Source organism: Narcine bancroftii, chromosome 1 (genome assembly GCF_036971445.1).
Source record: "Narcine bancroftii isolate sNarBan1 chromosome 1, sNarBan1.hap1, whole genome shotgun sequence".
In the NCBI taxonomy this organism is placed as follows: Eukaryota; Metazoa; Chordata; class Chondrichthyes; order Torpediniformes; family Narcinidae; genus Narcine; species Narcine bancroftii.
This window is the reverse complement of record NC_091469.1, coordinates 130,692,667-130,714,928: the sequence shown is the minus strand read 5'-3', so window position 1 is coordinate 130,714,928 and position 22,262 is coordinate 130,692,667. Positions and strand designations below refer to the sequence as shown.

The following is a 22,262-nucleotide window of genomic DNA, read 5'->3' as shown; positions in this document are numbered from 1 at the left end:
CACTGTTTGACCTGCTGAGTTTCTCCAGCATTTGTGTTTTTTCACTTAACCGCAGTCTCTACAGCATCCTGTGTTTTTACCCCTACTTCCCAATTTCAGTTCTCGACTTTGTACTTGAGCAAATACAAGTCACTTTGCACATTGATTATATCTATTGTACAAGGATATTGCTGTTACTTTCTGTTCAATTAATCTTACTTCTAAAGAATATTAATTTAAACCTGATCGTATCGTTTATATATTCTAAACCCTGCAATTTACCTAAATTCCAGGCACTATTGCTCTTGATTCCACATTCTTGCAGGACAGGACATTTTCTCTTCTGCTTCTGAGGCAATGGTTCACAAGTTAACGTGTTTCGATTTATAGACTGCAAACTGAAATTTATTTCATTATTACCATGTTGAAAACTGAAAGACTGAGTCAATGGTAAATTGTTCTTTCTTTAAGCATGACACTCAATTACACATTTCTACATTTGTTTATGTAAATAAAGATTTTAAAGAAAAGCCAAAAAATGCAAGTTTCTTGAAGCTAAATTGTTGTTGATGTGGTTTGCACATCGACCCCATTGGGTGCCTTTTTGGTGTAAAATGGGCAACAAGGGCCGATTTCAGAATAAAAGTCTTCACCTACACCATCTTGAAAGACCACCAACACAATACTCGGGACAGTTACAGGAAATTTCTTCTCTTGTCGTGGCTATCAGTCAAACAGTGGGATGAAAAGAGAGGTTGGGACCAGAGAGGAAGAGTGAAAGGTAAGAGTTAAGCATAGTGAGAACTTAGAAGCAAGATGCAAAGAGAGGTTGGGTGAGAAATCTGAATTCCAAGCCATCACTAATGTTTTCACCAAACCATTGAAGAAGATTAGCCTTTGCACTCAACATTGATAAGGCAAATTTACATGATAAATCTGCCTGTTATGTGACAGTTCCTCTCAACAGTAAAACCATGGCAGGACATTGAAAAGTCTGAATTATTTCCCATCAAAGCTATTGGAGATGATGACATTCATCATTACTTTCAGTACACCAGTGCAGCCTTTGATCGATTATGGAAAAGGATATATGACAATCAACATTTCAGGCTTGGCATAAAACTTGTGATTTACTGAGCTGTAGTATTCCCTGCTGTATATACTTCTGAGACCTGGACTATATGCATCACCATCTATGTAAAATCTTTTGGATTCCGCACCAATTTCAAGGTTAATAGTCCAAAGGTGCTGGAATCCAATGAATAAAATCGCTTTCCCTTTCTCTTTGAAAACAGAACAATTGTCTCACATATTGCAGCTTCGCTATTGAGGTATGGACGTCCTTGGTTCTGGTACATAATCGACATAGGGGGAACAGCTCACCCTAAGTCCCGAAGATTAACTTCACTCTCAGGGGAGGTTTGTTGGAGGTGAGATGCCACCCACAAACCAAGAAAAGTTGAGAAAGTATTCGGACAATGGCACATCATTGCTCAGCAATCTTTGCTGAAAATGATTCTGCTGTGGACATATTTTGTAGAATATGTTGGGATGCAAGTGCAGACAGTGGTATTTGAGGAAGGCATTCAAAGATTTTCTTGACTGTTGGAGTCAAAGATTTATGTAATGTCACAACAGGCTCTGAACAGTGGATGATGTTCCTTTTACATTTAAAAAAAAAGAATTATTGCATGGTGAAGTTCATGTTTACTGTACCCCTAGATAGATGGAATCCACACTACGATTTGTAGTAGCTCTTCAACCACTGGGAGGAAGTGGCTGAGGAGGACCCTAACATTGCGGTAGTGAAAGGGAAACCTCTCTGTCTACTGCAGGTGGAGTATCTTTTCAAAGTTCAGATTATTACGAGCACCTGTTTTAGTAAAATGGGATTATCAATGTAAGGGATAGTACAGACAGGAGAAACTAAATGGTCACAGTTAACATTTCACACAAGCACCCTCACAGCACAAGTCACAGCCCAGCGACAATGTGATACATTGGAAGAACTGGGGGAAGGCTTGTCAAAGTCTGTTCCAGATTCGATACATTTGCAAAGACAGTGTGATTTTGCAGGGGAGAACCATTCTGACAGCTGAAGAGAAAGCAGCTTTTTTGAAGCAGCCCCTGTGGCCGGCCATTTTTGTGGAATTCAGAGGATTGACCTGTGCCAGGAGGATCTTTTGGGAAGCAACGTGCTAACAGTAAAGGTCACTTGGAGAGACCAGTGCCAGGGTCTTGGAAGCTTTGTGGCGGCTTCCCAATCGAGTCTTGACTACAAAAGGACCAGGACTGTTATGACCATAACTCTGTGGATAGACATTTCTTCAAAGGCAATGCAAGGAGAATTCATGAGTCTGTAGCAGACACAACTCCAATCTTCCCATCTGTTGATCATTAATTTTGGGCATCAAATTTCAAAGGCCTATGCTTCAACACTGAATTTGAAAGATTGAACTTTGAAGTAACTTTCTAGATTTTGGCCTGGACTATAATGGTTTAGGTATATCACATGCACGCACGCATAGTTAGGGATAGATTTAGTGTTAAGATAGTTTAAGAGTTAGAAATAAAATTAATGTTTTAAAATTAAAGACTGTCTGGTTCATTGTCCATTGCTGCTTGTTATATGTGGTTCGTAACAAAATTTATTAGAGTACAGGCATGACATCACATGCAACCCTGAGATTCTTTCTCTTGAAGGCCAGGCAGAATTTCTACTTATTGGTAGTTCAAACTGTACTCAAGTAAAAGATTATATGAAAGAGAGAAATAGAAACAAAGAAAGAAATCTACACAAACTGTGCAATGCAGAAAAAAAAATTGGTAATAAAATGCAAAGTAAAGGTCCTTAAATGAATCTTCATGTAGATGTAGCATTCCATGTAGATTTTCTCAGTGATGGGGAAAGTTTTACCTGTGCAGTGTCCACTTCATTTTTTTGCAGGGCTTTCCACTCAGACAAACATGTGCCCCCTTTCCAGGCTGTGATGCACCCGGTCAGCTCACTTCTCACTGCACCTCTGTAGAAGCTCATCAAGGTTTTCGATGTCATGCCAAAGATGCACAAAGTCGAGGTGCTTACTTCGCGGTGACATTCGTACACTGAGTCCAGGGAACGGTCTTCTGAAATAGTGACTCCCAGGAATTTCAATTTGATCACCCTCTACACATCTGATGACCCAATAATCTCAAGATCGTTCACCTGGTTTTTCCTTCCTAAAGTCCACAATCAGCTCCTTGGCTATGGTGACATTGAGTACAAGGTTGTTATTAGTACACCATTCAGCCAAGTTTTCAATCTGCCTCCTGTACGCTGATACAACCCACTACCGAGGCATCATCAGCAAATCTATAGATGGTGTTGTCAACACAATCATAGTTGTAAAGCGAGTAGAGCGGGGGGTTACATAGCCCTGTGATGCTCCGGTGCTGATGGAGATTGTGGAGATGTTCTTGCAATCCACACTGATTGGGGTCTAGAGGTGCAAATGTCCATGCACTTGGTTGAACACCTGGCGTCTTCAAACAGCGGGAAGGATGGGCCTCAAGTGGCCAATGGACATGTTGTAAAGGAGTAGTGGTCCTCCTGGTTCAGGAGCGAACTCCTGTACCTGCAGTCCTGTGATGGCTGTGCACTACGCCTGCGTGTGTGCATCCTTGGTCTGGTCCCTGGCAAGCTGGGCCATGTCAATCCCATCCGTAACCCTGGAGATTGTTGGACGTCTGCTACTACATTGGACGTCCCTGCGACACATCAGATGTCTGCAGTAAATTCTGAGATATAGGAAAGGTGACGTTGCTGTCTGGCCGACCACAGGTCCGAGGTCTTCCCCAGCGCTTGCACCAGTGGTTTGTGTATGCCGTGAATACCCAGCCTTCTAGGATGTACCTAAAATGGAGATACAGAGCTGGCAGCTCACAATCAAAAGCACTGTACTTAAGTTTGGATGGCCTCAGGTGCTTGCTGAAAAAAGCAAGTGGCTTCCATTGTTGATTGATCCACTGCAGCAGTACTGCACCAACTGCTCTCTCAGAGGTGCGACAAAGGGGAGTCCGGGTCTGGGTGGGCCAAGAAGGTGGCTTCAGATGGTGTTGTTTTGGTGGCGTCAAAGGCTTGAAGTGCTTCACTGGACCAGGTGAGAGTCTTCTCGCCCTTTTTGATGAGGTTGAATAGTGGTTGCCTGATGGCTGCTGCTCCTGGGAGGAAACAATGGTAAAAGTTCACCATCCCTACGAATTCTTGCAGTCCCTTGAACGAGGTTGGTTTGGGAAAATTGTGATGGCCTCCACCTTGTTGGGCAGTGGGGTGGCTCCTGTGCTGGTGATACGATGTCCAAGGAAATCGATGGTGTCCAAGCTAACAGGCATTTAGGTGGGTTGATCATTAACCCATGAGCCTGAAGCTTGGCAAAGAGCTGCCAAAGGTGTTCCCTGTGTATTCTTTCATTGGGGCTGGTGATGAGAATATTGTTTAGATAGATGAATATTCCCTCCAGGTCCCGAGTCACCACCTCCATAAAGCACTGGAATGTCTGGGCCACATTTTTTAGACCAAAAGGCATACACACAAATTCGTAAAGTCCAAATTGGATCAACAATCTGGCATTGTTGCACCATTTAACCACCAGTAGTCTCCACATGGGTGCCATCCTCCAGAGTTCTTGGGGACCATATGTAGGGGGGAGGCCCAAGGGCTACTCATGCGGCGGACGATACCCAACTCCTCCATGGTTACAAACTCTGTTTTGGCCAGGAGGAGCTTATTCTGGGGAAGTAGTCTTGGTCCGGTGGTTTCAATGAAGTGCTGCACATCATGTGCAGGTTCTGTGTCGTGGAAATTTGGGGCAGGTAGCGATGGGAAAAATCAGCCAGTAGGGAGGTGTACTCGTTCCGGTTTGAGGTGAGGATTCCCTTCAGCTGGAAATTTTATTGGCACACGGCAAGAGGAAAAACCTGGAAGGTTGTTGCGTTCACTAGGTGGCACCTGGTCAAATCCACCAGCAGTTCGTTGGCCTGCGGAAAGTCTGCCCCTAGGAGGGTCTGACCCACAGAGGCGACTGTGTGCTCCCATCGGAAAACTGTGTCGGTGTGGATAGTCACGAGTCGAGTTCCATAGCTGGGGATCGTAGAACAGTTGGCTGCCTGTAAGGGGAAAACTTGGGGGTTGTTTTTCTGCTTGAAAAATGAGAGAGGTATGAGGCTGATCTTGGCACCATTGCCCATGAGGAAAAATGCCCAGTCTTCAGTTCCCGTAGATAAAGGAGGCCTTTACTGGTGCCAACTGCCGAGGCCATTAACAAAGGCTGACTTGCTTGTTTTCTGGCATCCAGCTGGGTGTGGATCTGGGGAAATTACAGGGGACATTACGGCCCCATCGACAATGGTAATAGCAGCAACCAGTAGCCTTATTGGGACGGTCACCGTGTGGCGTTCGGAAAAGCTGGTCTGCTTCCTTGGCCATGAGGTGTGGGTGAGCAATATGGCCGGGCAACTTCGACAAGAATAGGGCTTCAAACAGGAAACAAGGTGTGTCTGATCCACTAACTCTTGCACAAGGTCAGAGAGGTTGCAATCCCCTAGGCCCTGTGAGTTAAGTACGCGAATGGCTCATTCATACCAGCTGAGTTCAAAAGAGTTGAGTAAGAACCAATGATAAAGGGTATACATGCGTTCCATGGGCAGGTGGTTCACAAAAGAGTTGTCTCTTGCTGCTGTGACTGGATCCAGGGCACTGAAAACGTGCCAGAATTTGGCGTTTTCAGCCATTTTGCCTCTGAGCACGAACTGTGCTTCAGCTCACTGCGGCCAACTGCGTGGCTGGTTAGCCCAAAATAGCAGCAAGTGAACACCCATGGCATTCACTGTAGTAGGGCTGGGAGTACAAATGGCTGCAACTGCAGCAGATTCATCACTGACAGCTTCACGAGCCACTGAAAAGCGGTAGGGTCCATGCTGCTACGTGCTTGGTCGGTCTCAAAACCAATGAAATCTATCCGGGGTCACCACTGTAGCACCCACAATATGGTCATGCTGCAAAAAGAAAGGAACATGTCTGCACCGAGCAGAGTGAACCAGTAACTGACTGTTTATTCAAACAAACTACGCTACAAAATCCCCACCCGCCGTGTTGGCTCACTGGAGTGACGTCTGCACACAGTCTCAGGAGCAGTGCTCACTCCCCGCAGTCCGCTCTTTAACCCTGGCATTTCTCCTCAGAGAGGAGGCAGTCTTTGTGCCATTATGTGTAGGCTGTGCGCTGTGGTGATTCGGCCCCTTGCGTACAGGGCCGGATTGGACTGCTACAGTATCACCAGAATTGGGAAGCTTAGATTCCCTGCTAGTACATTATAAGCCGTGAATACTTTGTGGCCCTTGTTGACTGGGAGTTGATAGGTTGTTCATGAGGTGCTGTCTAATAAAAACGGCCTTTGTGGGTCCTTCAGAGCTTTGACATGAATCATCTTGTAGCAAAAATTCTTTTGATATTGATGCTTTAGGGCCAGGTTGATGGAGATACAGAATGGATTATGACATGGCCAATTCAACAGTCAGATGATACATGCATAAATGGTTCCTTGATTGAACAATGATGTAACTTGGACCAAGGATGTGGCAAGTCACTCAATATTTTTCTCTAATAATAGATGTTTGTTATTAATGAGGCTATGAACTGTACATTTTGACAAAATAAAGAACCTGTGGAGCTCTTTTTCAATACTCCTTTTCACGTCCCATTACACCTTGCAAGAGTGTTGATATTTTCCCACTCGGGCAACCCTTTGGAGTCCAGGATTTCTTTCAAAGTCAAAATTGAATTCTCCTCAACTTTGACTGATGCTTCCAGGGTTGGGGGTATCCACTATTTCCACGTTAAACCAAACCAAAGGATCAGAAGCTGATTCGTTAGGGAGATTGCAGATCAGCTCGTTCACAAATTGGTGCAGCTCAATTTGTGAACATGGTAATATTATCCCACTGATTCGTTCCTGGCTTCTCACCTGCTTCTTGGTCATATTTTCAACTATGTTCTGGTTGCAAGTTCCACCTACACACCTAACCACCAACCACACTGGCATTCTGGAGTCAGAGACCATACACAAAAGTGCTGGAGAAACTCAGCAGGCCACACACCATTCTTTATATCGCAAAAATGCACAATTTGTTTCGGGACTGAGTCCTTCAAGGTATGAGCAAAAAGCAGCCAGGTGCCTGAATAAACTGGTGGGGTGAGGGGCAGGGGAGGAACACAGGCCCATAGGCAAGAGATTATAGATGGTTATGGGTGGGAGGACAGAAAAGAGCTGGGAAGTGATAGGGGAGGGGATAACTCTCTGAATGGAGAGGAAAGGGGGATAAGGAGCTGGAAGAAAAAAGACAGAGGGATGAGGAAAGAGGGAGAGACAGGGGAGGGTCCTAATGGAAACCTGAGAAATCAATGTTAATGCCATCTGGATGGAGTGTGCTCAGGTGGAATATTAGTTGCTGTTCCTCCAATTTGCAGGTGGATGGTTTTACACTCAGAGACCAGCATTATCAGTTGCGTGGACAGAATCAGGGACTGAGGTGGTTGGGTGACTGGCTGGCTAAAACCAATAATTGAGGACTATTGGGTTAGGTTTGTGTGGCAGGAACACAAGGTATCAGGCACCACACTGTCATTTAACAATTTCTACTTACATATAGAGAGCACCCAAAGTAATATTTGTAGAGGGTTCTCACTATAATACACTTTGGTAAAAAATTGTCATAATAATTCAGAGATTATTAAATTAAAAACAAAACTGGTAAATCCATTCATAGATTTGGATTAAATAAGTATATAACTGAGAATCAACAACATACTTAAAATAATTATTAAACTTAGAAAATTCAAAAAACTGAACATAACGTAAGAAAAATGGAGGGTTCTGGGCTGTGAGGGGAGGAAGGGTTAGATTAATGTGAAGTAAGCTTACAAAGGTCAGCACAACATGATGGGCCAAAGGGACATGCTGTACTGTTTTACAACTTATTCTACTCTGCACAAAGTTAAACAAAGTGGGACACCATGTCCCTGTGCACAGGAGTACCCACCCTATATAATAAAGAGCAATTTGCTAAACTTTGTCATCGTGGTTCAGGAAATTTAGTCCAACAAGGATGAATTCAAAATTACACTGAATATTTAATAAATGGTACTGTAATTAGAATGCCCAGAGAATGTGTAAACCTCCAATAATTTGGCAAATTGTGACCAAATGGCAGATTTTCCAATTAATGAATGCCAATTCTATTAATACCTCATTTAATTCACTTTTTTTTTTAAAAAAGAAAATGACAATAAACTTTCCAGAAAACCTGCTAAATTGAAAAGGAGTTTGGGAACTAAGTCCTCCAAGTGTTAGTGGGACTGCAGAAATTATGGCCACAATAGCGTCGACAAATCTCAGGAATCAGGGCCCAAGTGGATAGGGAGCACAGGAACTGAAGACCCAGTGAGTGGACAGAGACCACAACAATGATTACTTAGTGAACCAAATACCAAATCAGATATCAGAGTTTTACCATGTAGTGGATTAACCAAGCACTCAAAGTATTAATCAGGGAAACAGTGACCCAATTTAATGAGCAATAAACAGTAATTATATTGCTCACTTTTTCCAATAAAACATAAGTAATCCATTTTCCATTGCTGTCAAAAATAATTGATATATTGTGGGGGGAAAAAAAAATCACATGTACATTAACTTTATATATACATCCTATATTCTAAGATTACAGATAAGAATGGTTAAAATTAGCCACCTAGCCCTGATGCTTTTAACTTACAGAGGATGGTTTTTTCTTTTGTTTTCCATATAGTATAGATGGATTTAACTGGTAAAATAATGAACTTCCTGTAGCGGATCATACAACCTGAAAATGGTATAATCAGAGAAAATAAAAAACAATTTGGAACTATTCCACAGTTTAAATCACAAGCTCATTTTAAAATAAAATATATGATTTGTACAACATTTTTCAGGACATTAGCATGTGAAAAATGTTTTAAAAACCATCAAAGACTTTGGAAACCGGGTCACCGTTGTGATGCAAGAAAAGTTAAAATTCAATTTGAGCACAGTAAAGTCCCACAAGCAGTGAAATAATAATTACCTTTGATTAGAAATACTGTACACTTGATTATCCAAAATTGGATTCTCCAAAATCCTCAATTATCTGAAATTTTAAAAAATTCAGATAAACAAGGATATCTGAAATCCTCATTTATCCAAAATTTTTTCAGAGCCGAACTGACTGGGTGTGGTGTGCTGTTAGACAGAATCAGATACACACAAAGTAAAGACTGAACAACAGGCTTTAATCCACAAAGACTTCCACAGAGCCAGGCTGGCTGTGGCTGCAGCAACTCAGTGTGAGGCCTCGGGAGGCTGGCGCAGGCTTATATCCCGGAGGGTGATTGACACCCGACTAGGTGGGGCTTGATCCATTCAGGTCGACTGATTGGCAGCCGGCCAGGTGTTGTCCTGTCCCTTTACATTCCTGCAAGTACAGAGGTTGCCCCCTGCAGTAGGTCGGTGGTGTACCATCACACTGGGGATGTTAGGTTCCGGTGGTGGTAGCAGCAGACCTTGGGCTCCCAGGGCTGGCAGCAACATAGCAGACCTCAAGCTCCCAGGCACGAGTGGGACCCTAGGGCTCCTGGCACGAGCAGGGCCTCGATGGAGAAGTGTCGGTGATCGATGGTGGCCAGCATTTTTTCTGGTGAAAATTAAACTTTATTTTAATGCTTAAAAGGCCTTACCTTGTTGTTTGCTGTTGTATAAACACTATTACAAGGGATTTGTTGTTGCGACTGGGCTATTTTTTTCCAAATGACTGGTTCTCCAACTAAACCGTTTATCTGAAATTTTGAATTATCGGAGTTGTACTGTATTGGTCAGGAGGACATTAGGAAGAACACCCATGTTAGAACATTACAGCACAGTACAGGCACTTTGGGCCATGATGTTGTGCTGATCCAAATATACCTAACAAAAAAATAATCAAAACCCACCCTACCTTGTTCAAATAGTGCCGTGGATCTTTTCTATTTAATCTTAGAAGGCCGTAATTGCCCAGATTTTGCAAGCATTTCTCAGCATTATAACTGTGGGGCACTCAAGTGAATGCCAATACCCAGGATTTATGGAATGATATCTGACAATTCATAGCTGCATTGTCCCAATCGATTTGCTGTGGAATCTAACAATAAGAAAGTATCTTGCTAAAATTCCTCACCATTGATGCAGGGATTATCAGTCCTCTAATCCTTGTCAGGAAATTAATTAATAAATCTTCAGTCATTTACATTTAGATTGTAAGGATGAGAGGATGAATATCATGTTACATTTCTTAAAATGTCAGCGTTTGAAAGCATGTAACCAGGCTCTTTGGCCAAACTCATTCATGCGAGTTAAGTTGCTCCTCCCATTTGCCAGTTTGGCCCACATCCATCTTAAACCTTCCCTGTCGAGTATCCTTGTCCATCTAGCATATTTTATTTAATGTTTTCAATTATTTTAAATTGATTAAAATGTTTATATAATTAAAATTTATTACATTTTTCCAAAAGGACACTGATGTACAAAAACATTAAAAATCTTTAACAAATTTGACAGAAAAGCTGAGGACTCATCTTTGCCATTTATCAAAGTTTGTGGGTTATGTTTGACATGGCCCATCCATCTAACCCACTGTTGTCTGAATCTGGAAAAGCAGAATCAGCCTTCTGTATCCAAAGAAATTCACTGGAATGAAGAATGCAGTTGGCGAACACCATTCATGAAAATACCTGCCTTTCTTCATCTCAACGGTACCACAAGTGTTCCCATAGTATATCTCTCAATTAATCACCTATATTTTCAAAGCTTCAGATTGGAACCTCGTGAATAAGTGTGAAAAATAGAAGAACATGAGTGAAAGTGAACTTAATTTGTGTAGAAATTGAACTTAACATGGAATATGCCAGGCATTCTCATTAAATTGCCATTAAACATTGTTCATGTGTTTAAATCTAGTTTTGTAATTGATTCCTTGTGCACCACAGAAATAAAAAAAAATTCAAAATAAATAAATAAACAGACATCACAAGGACAGCTTCTTTTCCACTGCCATCAGATTCCTGAATAATCAATGAACCAAAGACACTGCCTTAATTTTCATGCACTTTTTATTTATTGTTGTAAGATAGTTATAATATTAATGCTTGCTCTATGATGCTGCCACAAATTTTGTGACTTTTTAAAAAAATTTTTATTTTTCACACTATAAACCACATTGATCAAGATACATACATTTTTCTTTTCAAATATATACAGTGTCGTTTTCTCCCACCCCTTCCCTCTTCCCATTCCACCCTCCCTATCTCCCCTCCCATTCAAAGTACAGAATCTAAGACACATTAAACCCGTCAAACAATGTTGTCACTCAATAAAAATAAACAAGAAATTCCACTGAGTCAATTCTTTTCATTTCCTTCTCCTTCTGTCATTTTAGGTGGTAGATGTCCCCGGTAGGTTTTCTCTATTGTGTTTCATGTATGGCTCCCATATTTGTTCAAATATTGTAATATTATTTCTTAAATTATGTTATTTTTTCTACTGGAATACATTTATTCATTTCTATATACCATTGTTGTATTCTCAAGTTATCTTCTAATTTCCAGGCTGACATAATACATTTTTTTTGCTACAGCTAGGGCTATCCTAACAAATCTTTTTTGTGCACCATCCAAATCAAGTCCAAATTCTTTGTTTTTTATTTTACTTAGGAGGAAGATCTCTGGGTTTTTTTTTTGGTATATTGCTTTCTGTGATTTTATTTAATATCTGGCTTAGATCTTCCCAACATTTTTTCACTTTCTCACATGTCCAGATTGCATGAATTGTTGTTTCCATTTCCTTTTTACAGCGAAAACATCTGTCAGATACTGTTGGGTCCCATTTATTTAACCTTTGAGGTGTAATGTATAGCCTGTGTATCCAGTTATATTGTATCATACGTAACCTCGTGTTTATTGTATTTCTCATAGTTCCAGAGCATAACTTCTCCCATGTTTCCTTCTTTATCTTTATGTTTAAATCTTGTTCCCATTTTTGTTTAGTTTTATCATTTGTTTCCTCATTCTCCTTTTCTTGCAGTTTAATATACATATTTGTTATAAATTTTTTGATTATCATTGTGTCTGTAATCACATATTCAAAATTACTTCCCTCTGGTAACCTCAGACTGCTTCCCAATTTGTCCTTCAAGTAGGATTTCAGTTGGTAGTATGCCAACACTGTATCGTGAGTTATATTATATTTATCCTTCATTTGTTCAAAGGATAGTAATTTATTTCCTGAAAAGCAATTTTCTATTCTTTTGATCCCTTTTTTCTCCCATTCTCTAAAGGAAAGGTTATCTATTGTAAAAGGGATTAGCTGATTTTGCGTCAGTATTAGTTTTGGTAATTGGTAATTTGTTTTATTCCTTTCTACATGAATCTTCTTCCAAATATTGAACAGATGATGTAATATTGGAGAATTCCTATGTTGTACCAATTTTTCATCCCATTTATATAATATGTTCAGGTATCTTCTCCCCTATTTTATCTAGTTCTAATCTAGTCCAATCTGGCTTTTCCCTTGTTTGATAAAAATCTGATAGGTATCTTAATTGTGCGGCTCTATAATAATTTTTAAAGTTTGGCAGTTGTAAGCCTCCTTGTTTATACCATTCTGTTAATTTATCTAGTGCTATCCTCGGTTTCCCCCCTTTCCATAAAAATTTCCTTATTATTTTCTTTAACTCCTTGAAGAATTTCTCCGTCAAGTGTATTGGCAATGCCTGAAATAGGTATTGTATCCTTGGGAAAATGTTCATTTTAATACAGTTTATCCTTCCTATTAGTGTTAGTGGTAAGTCTTTCCTAATTCATTGGCATTGCTTCACTTTTATTTGCGTTAATCTTGTATCCCAACACTTCTCCATATTCCTTCAATTTCTTATGTAATTCTTTTATTGATATTTCTGGTTCTGTTAAGTATACTATAACGTCATCTGCAAATAAACTGATTTTATATTCCTTGTCTTTTATTTTTATCCCTTTTATTTTATTTTCTGTTCTTATCAATTCTGCTAGTGGTTCTATAGCTAACGCGAACAATAGGGGTGATAGTGGGCATCCCTGCCTTGTTGATCTGTTTAAGTTAAATTGCTTTGATATATATCCATTTACATATAATGCTTTAATCCAATTAATATACTTCTCTGGTAAACTGAATTTTTGTAATACTTTGAATAAATAATTCCATTCTACTCTGTCAAAGGCCTTCTCTGCGTCTAAAGCAACTGCTACTGCTGGAGCTTTATTCCCTTCTACTGCATAAATTAAGTTAATAAATTTACAAATATTGTCTGTTGTTTGTCTTTTTTTAATAAATCCAGTTTAGTCTAGATTTACTATTTTTGGTACATAATCGGCTAATCTGTTTGCTAATAATTTAGCTATTATCTTATAATCTGTGTTAAGTAAAGATATTGGTCTATATGACGCTGGTGCGAGTGGATCTTTCCCTGTCTTTGGTATTACTGTAATTATTGCTGTTTTGCATGAATCTGGTAAGCTTTGTGTTTTATCAATCTGGTTGATTACTTCCAGGAGGGGAGGAATTAATAAATCTTTAAATGTTTTATAGAATTCTATTGGGAATCCATCCTCTCCTGGTGTTTTATTATTTGGTAGTTTTTTTATTATCTCTTGTATTTCTACTATTTCAAATGGTTCTGTTAATTTATTTTGTTCCTCTATTTGTAATTTTGGTAGTTCAATTTTAGTTAAAAATTCATCTATTTTCCCTTCTTTCCCTTCGTTTTCAGTTTGGTATAATTGTTCATAGAATTCTCTGAAGTTTTCATTAATCTCCGTTGGATTATATGTGATTTGTTTGTCTTTTTTCCTTGATGCCAATACCATTCTCTTAGTTTGTTCTGTCTTAAGCTGCCATGCTAGAATTTTGTGCGTTTTTTCTCCTAGTTCATAATATTTCTGTTTTGTCTTCATTATGTTCTTCTCCACCTTATATGTTTGTAGTGTTTCATATTTTATTTTTTTTATCTGCCAATTCTCTTCTTTTAGTTGTGTCTTCCTTCATTGCTAATTCTTTTTCTATATTTACTATTTCCCTTTCCAACTGTTCTGTTTCCTGATTGTAGTCCTTCTTCATCTTGGTTACATAACTTATTATTTGCCCTCTGATGAATGCTTTCATTGTGTCCCATAGTATAAACTTATCTTTCACTGATTCCGTATTTATTTCAAAGCACATTTTAATTTGTCTTTCAATTAATTCTCTAAAATCCTGCCTTTTAAGTAGCATGGAGTTTAATCTCCATCTATACATTCTTGGAGGGATGTCCTCTAACTCTATTGTCAATATCAGGGGTGAGTGGTCCGATAATATTCTAGCTTTATATTCTGTTTTTCTTACTCTGTCTTGCATACGAGCTGATAACAGGAATAGGTCTATTCTTGAGTATGTTTTATGTCTACCCGAATAATATGAATATTCCTTTTCCTTTGGGTGTTGTTTCCTCCATATGTCCAAAAGTTGCATTTTTTGCATCGATTTAATTATAAATTTGGTTACTTTGTTCTTTCTGTTAATTTTTTTCCCAGTTTTATCCATGTTTGAATACAAGTTAAGGTTGAAATCCCCTCCTATTAGTATGTTCCCTTGCGTGTCTGCTATCTTCAAAAAAATATCTTGCATAAATTTTTGATCTTCTTCGTTAGGTGAATATACATTGAGTAAATTCCAAAACTCCGAATATATCTGACATTTTATCATTACATATCTCCCTGCTGGATCTATTATTTCCTCTTCTATTTTAATTGGTACATTTTTACTGATTAATATAGGTACTCCTCTAGCTTTTGAATTATATGACACTGCTGTTACATGTCCTACTCAATCTCTCTTTAATTTCTTGTGTTCCACTTGAGTTAGATGTGTTTCTTGCATGAATGCTATATCAATTTTTTCTTTTTTCAGTAAATTTAACAGTTTCTTCCTTTTGATTTGGTTATGTATTCCGTTAATATTTAAAGTCATATAATTCAACGTAGCCATTTCATACTTTGTTTATCTTTCCTTTCCGTTTCCTCATCATCACCTTTCCTTCTTATCCATTTCTGCTTTCTTGTTTTGAACACTTTATAAGACAACATTTCTAAAACATCAAACATTTCCCTTATTCTCCTATCTAAAATTTCTTTAACCCCACTATCCCCTCCCCTTCCTGAGTTGCCCTTTATCCCTTGTCGGGCAACCACATCTCCCCTCTCCATTTGGATTTGCGAATTCGCTCGCAAGCGTCAACTGATTTTGCAGTGACCGTAACTCCTCCCCACCCAGCCCCCCCCCAGAAAAGATTTTAATTTTCATATATAACAAAGGTCACTCTCTTAATTCCCTCCTTATTTCCTCTCTTCCCTTTCTTTCCCTTATTAATTCTTATCTATACTCTATATATTTTCCTTTAAATACGGATACACTCATGTACACACACACACACACACACACACACACACATATATATATATAGTTCATGGTCATTTTTACTCTCGTTACATGTCTTCATCTCTCTGTCTGTTTTGTAGTTGTTCTGCAAATTTTCGTGCTTCCTCCGGATCCGAGAATAGTCTGTTTTGCTGCCCTGGAATAACTATTTTAAGTACCGCTGGGTACTTTAGCATAAATTTATATCCTTTTTTCCATAGGATAGCTTTTGCTGTATTAAACTCCTTTCTCTTCTTCAGGAGTTCAAAACTTATCTCTGGATAGAGAAAAAATATTTGACCTTTGTATTCCAGTGACTTTTTGTCTTCTCTTATTTTCTTCATTGCTTTCTCCAATATATTTTCTCTTGTTGTATATCTTAAGAATTTTACTAAAATGGATCTTGGTTTTTGTTGTGGCTGTGGTTTCGGGGCTAATGTTCTATGTGCCCTTTCTATTTCAATTTCTTCCTGTAATTCTGGTCTTCCTAGGACCCTGGGGATCCAATCTTTTATAAATTCTCTCACATTCTTGCCTTCTTCATCTTCCTTAAGGCCCACTATCTTTATATTATTTCTTCTATTATAATTTTCCATTATATCGATCTTCTGAGCTAACAGCTCTTGTGTCTCTAACTTTTTTTATTAGATTCTTCTAATTTCTTTTTTAAGTCCTCTACTTACATTTCTATGGCTGTTTCTCGTTCTTCCACCTTGTCCACTCTTTTTCCTATATCCGACATGACCATCTCTAATCTATTCATTTTTTCTTCTGTACTTTTAATTCTTCTTTTTATTTCACTAAATTCTTGTAATTGCCATTCTTTTACTGATTCCATATATTCTTTAAAAAAATATATATCCATTGTCTTTCCTTTCCCTTCTTCCATTTCTCTATGTTCTTCTTCTTCTTCTTCCTCTGGGTTGGTCATCTTTTGTTTCCTTGTTTTCCTTTTACTCTCTTCTTTCTTGTTCTCATTGTTTTCTATGTTCTCTTCCTGTTGTGTTGTAGCTGTCATTCTCAGCTGTGGAGATCGACTCCTCAGCTGGTCCCCCCTCCTGTCAGTGTTTTGTTTGTCATGCGCATCGCGCATGCGCGGTTGCGCACTTTTACTTGGCTCCGCGAGTCATTTTTGTAGTCCTGAGCTCGGGACTTCAACTGACCTTAGGGAGTGGGCTTCTCTCTCCGCGGCGGGCCTCCTCGGACAGGTAAGGCCTTCACCTTCTTCTTCCAACGTTCTTTCTTCTTCTCTTCTTCCCGTTGCTTTCGACTTTTCTTTCTTCACTGCCATTTTCTTCCCACCTTTACTTTCACTTTATTTTAATTTTTATGTTTGTGCCTTTGTGTTTTGTATGGTTTTTTTTTAAACTTTTCCGGAGAGGGCTGGAGTTCCCCGACCGGCCACTACTCCATCATGTGACTCCCCTAAATTTTGTGACTTGTTCATGACAATAAATTCTGATTCTGAAATTTATTTTGTCTCATGATCCAGCCATCTCTGTCAAGAGGATTCATCACTCACCCATAATGGCCATTAAACTGAGGGACTTGATGGGACACTTCATAGAGCATAAAGAGTCAATCAGGTGGGAGGCTCTGGAGTCATATTTAGGCCAGGCTGGAGTTATACAGCATGGAAGCAGGCCTTTAAGCCTAATTTGCACATGCCAATAAAGTTGCCTTACCTGAGCTGGTTCCATTTGATAGATTTGGCCCATATACCTCTGAACTATCCCTAAACATAGAGAAGGTGACTAGGAAGGTTGATGAGGGTAGAGCAGTAGACGCAGTCTATATGGATTTCAGTAAGGCCTTCGATAAGGTTCCACATGTAAGGTTGGTAAGGAAGGTTCAGGCGCTAGGTATTAATGTTGAGATAGTCAGATGGGTTCAACAGCAGCTAGAAGGTAGATGCCAGAGAGTTATGGTGCAACTGTCAGGATGGAGGCCAGTGACGAACGGTGTGTCTCAGTGATCGGTGTTGGGACCCTTGTTATTTGTCATTTACATTAATGATTTGGATGATGGAGAGGTAAATTGGGTTAGTAAATATGCAGACGATAGAAAAATAGGGGGAAGTTGTGGACAGTGAAGATGGTTTTCAGAGTCTGAAGAAGGATTTGGACTGCTTAGAAGAGTGGGCTGAAAGATGGCAGATGAAGAATAATCAAAACAGGATGTATGCAGTGAAGGGGAGAAATGCAGAGTAACAGAGAGATCTTGGAATAACGGTTCATCATTCTTTGAAAGTGGGTTCTTATAGGGATAGAATGGTAAAGAAAGCTTTTGGTATGCTGGCCTTTGTAAATCAAAGCATAGAATACAGGAGTTGGGAGGTGATGTTGAGACTGTTCAAGCCAAATTTGGAATACTGTGTGCAGTTCTATCCCCAAATTATAGGAAGGATATCAATAAGGTAGAGAAGGTGCAAAGAAGATTTACTAAAATGTTGCCTGGATTGCAGTTTCTAGAATACAAAGAAAGATTGAGTAGACTGACTCTTTATTCATTGGAGCATAGAAGGTTGAGGGGAGATTTGATAGAGGTATTTAAAAATTATGAGGAGGATAGTTAGAGTAGATGTGAATAGGCTCTTCTCCTTGAGGGTAGGTGAGATTGAAATGAAGGGTCTTAAGATAAGGGTTAGGAGGAAAAGTTTAGAAGTAACATGAGAGGGAGCTTCTTTACTCAGAGAGTGGTGGTTGAGTGGAATGACCTTTTGGAAGAGGTAGTTGCAGCAGGGTCAATTTTGTCATTTAAAAGGTTGGATGAGTGCATGGATGTGAGGGGATTGGAGGGTTACAGACAGGGAGCAGGTAGGTGGGACTAGAGATCACTTAAATCGGTGCAGACTAGAGGGGCCAAGATGGCCTCTTTCCATACTGTAATTGTTATATGGAGCAACCTCCTTTGAAGAAGACAGCAGAGCCCACCTCACTGACAAAAGACAAAGGAGGAAAAACCCAACACCCAACCCCAACCCACCAATTTTCCCCTGCAACCGCTGCAACCGTGTCTGCCTGTCCCGCATCGGACTTGTCAACCACAAACGAGCTTGCAGCTGACATGAACATTACCCCTCCATAAATCTTTGTCCGCGAAGCTAAGCCAAAGATATAGAGCATGGTAACAGGCCTTTCTGGCCCATGAGCTCGTGCAGCCCAATTACACCCAATTAACTACGTACCTTTAGAAGGGTGGGAGGAAACCAGAGCATCCATAGGAAACCAATGGAGACACGGAGAAAATCTACAAACACCTTACAGATAGTGAACCTGGGTCGCTTACAGATAGTGAACCTGGGTCGCTTACAGATAGTGAACCTGGGTCGCTTACAGATAGTGAACCTGGGTCGCTTACAGATAGTGAACCTGGGTCGCTTACAGATAGTGAACCTGGGTCGCTTACAGATAGTGAACCTGGGTCGCTTACAGATAGTGAACCTGGGTCGCTTACAGATAGTGAACCTGGGTCGCTTACAGATAGTGAACCTGGGTCGCTTACAGATAGTGAACCTGGGTCGCTTACAGATAGTGAACCTGGGTCGCTTACAGATAGTGAACCTGGGTCGCTTACAGATAGTGAACCTGGGTCGCTTACAGATAGTGAACCTGGGTCGCTTACAGATAGTGAACCTGGGTCGCTTACAGATAGTGAACCTGGGTCGCTTACAGATAGTGAACCTGGGTCGCTTACAGATAGTGAACCTGGGTCGCTTACAGATAGTGAACCTGGGTCGCTTACAGATAGTGAACCTGGGTCGCTTACAGATAGTGAACCTGGGTCGCTTACAGATAGTGAACCTGGGTCGCTTACAGATAGTGAACCTGGGTCGCTTACAGATAGTGAACCTGGGTCGCTTACAGATAGTGAACCTGGGTCGCTTACAGATAGTGAACCTGGGTCGCTAGCGTTTTTGCACTAACTGCTGTGCTAACCATGCCACAGTGAGGGCCAAATTGATGGTAGTAGAGAGAAAACCATGTTTGCAAAATTGTAAATCTGCACTGCCTCCCTCCCCACCACCATGTGTAACAAGGACAAGATTCCCCTTGACCTCACCTACCACCCCACGAGCCTCAGCATCCAACATATCATCCTCCTCCATTTCCACCACTCACATGATCCCAAATCCAGATCCACCTTCCCTTCTCCTTCCCTCTGTAACTCCTCCATCCACTCCTCCCTTCCCACCAGTTGTTCCCTTAGTATCTAACTCTATGACCACAAGAAATCCTCCAATTTATGCCCACATCTCCTCCCTCACCACCATTCAGGGCCCCAAACAATTCTTCCAAGTGAAGTTACATGTCACCTGTGAATCTGCAGGGGTCATTTACTGTAGCCATTTTCAACCTTTTTTTGGCTACGGACCCTTTGGACTCTGTTCAAACTTTAGGAGACCCCTTCCATGTGAAGTAGTCAAGTTTTAGTTTCTTTTGTGCTTCTCTCCTACTAATTACATAAAAACAAAAATATTTATGTTACGTGAGGTGTAAAGAAAAAAGACTTTTACTTAAAGGTGCTGCGGCCCTATTTGGTGGGTGGGGAGGGGGGGAAATGCAGAGGATCGTACGGCCCCCATTGAGGATGGCAGATCTACTGCATCTGATGCTCTCATTGTAGCCTCCTCTACATTACTGAGACTGGATGCAGATGGGAGATTACTCCATTGAACACCTTCGTTCTGTCTGATGCAATAGCGGGGATCTCCAGTGGCAAACTATTTCAATTCCCTGCCCCATTCCCAAGCTGACATGTTTGTCCATGGTCTCATGCACTGGCAGTTTAAGACCACCCGTAAATGGGAGAAACAGCGTATCATATTCCAAGTCAAGTTTATTGTCATCTGGTTCTACAAGTACAACCCAACAGCATTCTCCAGACCTTGATGCAAAACATGCAGACACACAACCAGAGATAACACACATACAGACAAACAATACATATACAGGACAAGTATTTCATCTATACAAATAAATAAATGAATGAATATATAAATATTATTTTATACATATGAGAACCTCAGAGTCTCCACCTGGGCATTCTCCAACCAGATGACATTAACATTAATTTCTCCGATTTCAGATAGTCTCTCCCCTTCCCCTATGCCTATGTTTTCTTTCCTCTTGCCCTGTCTTTCTCTCTTTCCCTTTTACTCTGTCTCCTTTCCTCCAGCTCTGCATTCACAGAGACCCATCCCCTCCCCCAATCAATGATCACCTTTCCACTCCTGTCCTCCTATCCATGTCCAATATGGCTTTTTGCTGTTTGGCCTGTGCTTCTCCCCTGCCCTTCCTTCCCTTTTCCCCCAGCCTTTTCAGTTAGGCCCTTGTCTGCTTTTTGGTCATACCATGAAGGGCTCAGTCCCGAAATGTAACCTGCAGAGTTCCTCCAGCATTTTCGTGTTTTTACTATAATCACAGCATCTGCAGACTTTTATGTTATAGAACAAGGAAACAGGCCCTTAAGCATAATTTGTCCATGCCTTCCAAGTTGCCTCATCCAAGCTGGTTCCATTTACCTGCATTTGACTCATATCCCTCCAAACCAGCCATTCTCAAGGGTGGCCATACAGCAATCCCTCCCCCCCACCCTACCTACCCAGAACTACAGCACATTTAACTGGGGGGGGGGGGGGGGGGAGTGACAATGGACTAAAATCATAATTTTTTAATGTTTTTTTATGCAGTAGATAGCAGAGAAGCATGGAAGAAAGCAAGTAAACTTGATTGCTTCACGGGAAGGGGCCCATACCATAGCCAAAAAAAGGTTCTCTAAACCATTCTATCCTTTACCTCAGTGTCTTTTAAACATTGTAATTTTACGCATCTCTACTACTTCCTCTGGCAGCTTGTTTTTATCCACCATCCTCGGTGTGAAAAAAATTGCTCATCAGGTCCCTTTTAGATTTTTCTCCTTTCACCTTTAACCTACTTCCTCTAGTTTTCAACTCCCCTAATTTGCAAAAAAGAAAACACCAATTTACCTTATCTATGCATTTCATTTTATACACCTTTGTAAGGTCATCCCTACATTTCAAGAAAAACCCCACCCTATCCAACTTTATAATTCAAGCCCTCCAAACCCAGCAACATCCTTATGAATAATTTCTGCACCCCCTCCACCTTAATAATATCCTTACTACAGTTAGGTGACCTGAATTGCATGCAGTACTCCAAGTACATTCTCACTGACATCTTTTACAACTATAACATGATGTCCCAAAACTTATCCTCAATGCTCTAACTGATGAAGCCTGGCAAATGCCTTCATCATCACCTATTTGAGCAGTCTAGGGCTTTATTCTTTGGAGTGCAAGAATCTCAGAGATGCAAAAAATCGTGAGAGGAATAGAACTGGTGAATGCACAGAGTCTTTTGCCCAGAGTAGGGAAATCAGTAACCAGAAGATAAAGGTTTAAGGTGAATGGGAGAAATTTAATAGGAACCTAAGGGGGAAAACACAGAAGGTGGTGGTTGTAGGAGGAGGTAGTTAAGGCAGGTATCATTGTAACATTTGGGCAGATACACGGATAGGATACATTTTGAGGGATACAGGCCAAACAATGGCATGTGGGACTAGTGTGTGTGAGACACTGTGGTCAACAAAGCAGGTCGGGCATATTTCCATGCTGTATGGCTCTATGATTATGAAATAAACTCAAGTCATTAAGGTCTTAGGATGGCAGAGGTCTTAAAGCATACACAATTTCTC

General features: G+C 40.4%; 1 protein-coding gene across 6 annotated transcripts in view; it reads right to left on the bottom strand.

Annotated features, from left to right (window-relative positions):
• The window catches only part of lrp2bp (LRP2 binding protein), a 95,051-nt gene that overhangs the window by 69,442 nt on the left and 3,347 nt on the right, over positions 1-22,262 (bottom strand). For 4 of the 6 annotated variants that reach the window (XM_069939696.1, XM_069939667.1, XM_069939716.1 and 1 more), the window contains exons 2-3: positions 8,791-8,877; positions 262-377 (exon numbers count right to left, since the gene is read on the bottom strand). In XM_069939696.1, the coding sequence (XP_069795797.1) occupies positions 262-377; positions 8,791-8,819 (145 nt within the window). In that variant the 5' untranslated portion in view covers positions 8,820-8,877. The remainder of the gene's footprint in view (positions 1-261; positions 378-8,790; positions 8,878-22,262) is intronic. The other 2 variants (XM_069939686.1, XM_069939675.1) reach the window with 2 other exon arrangements.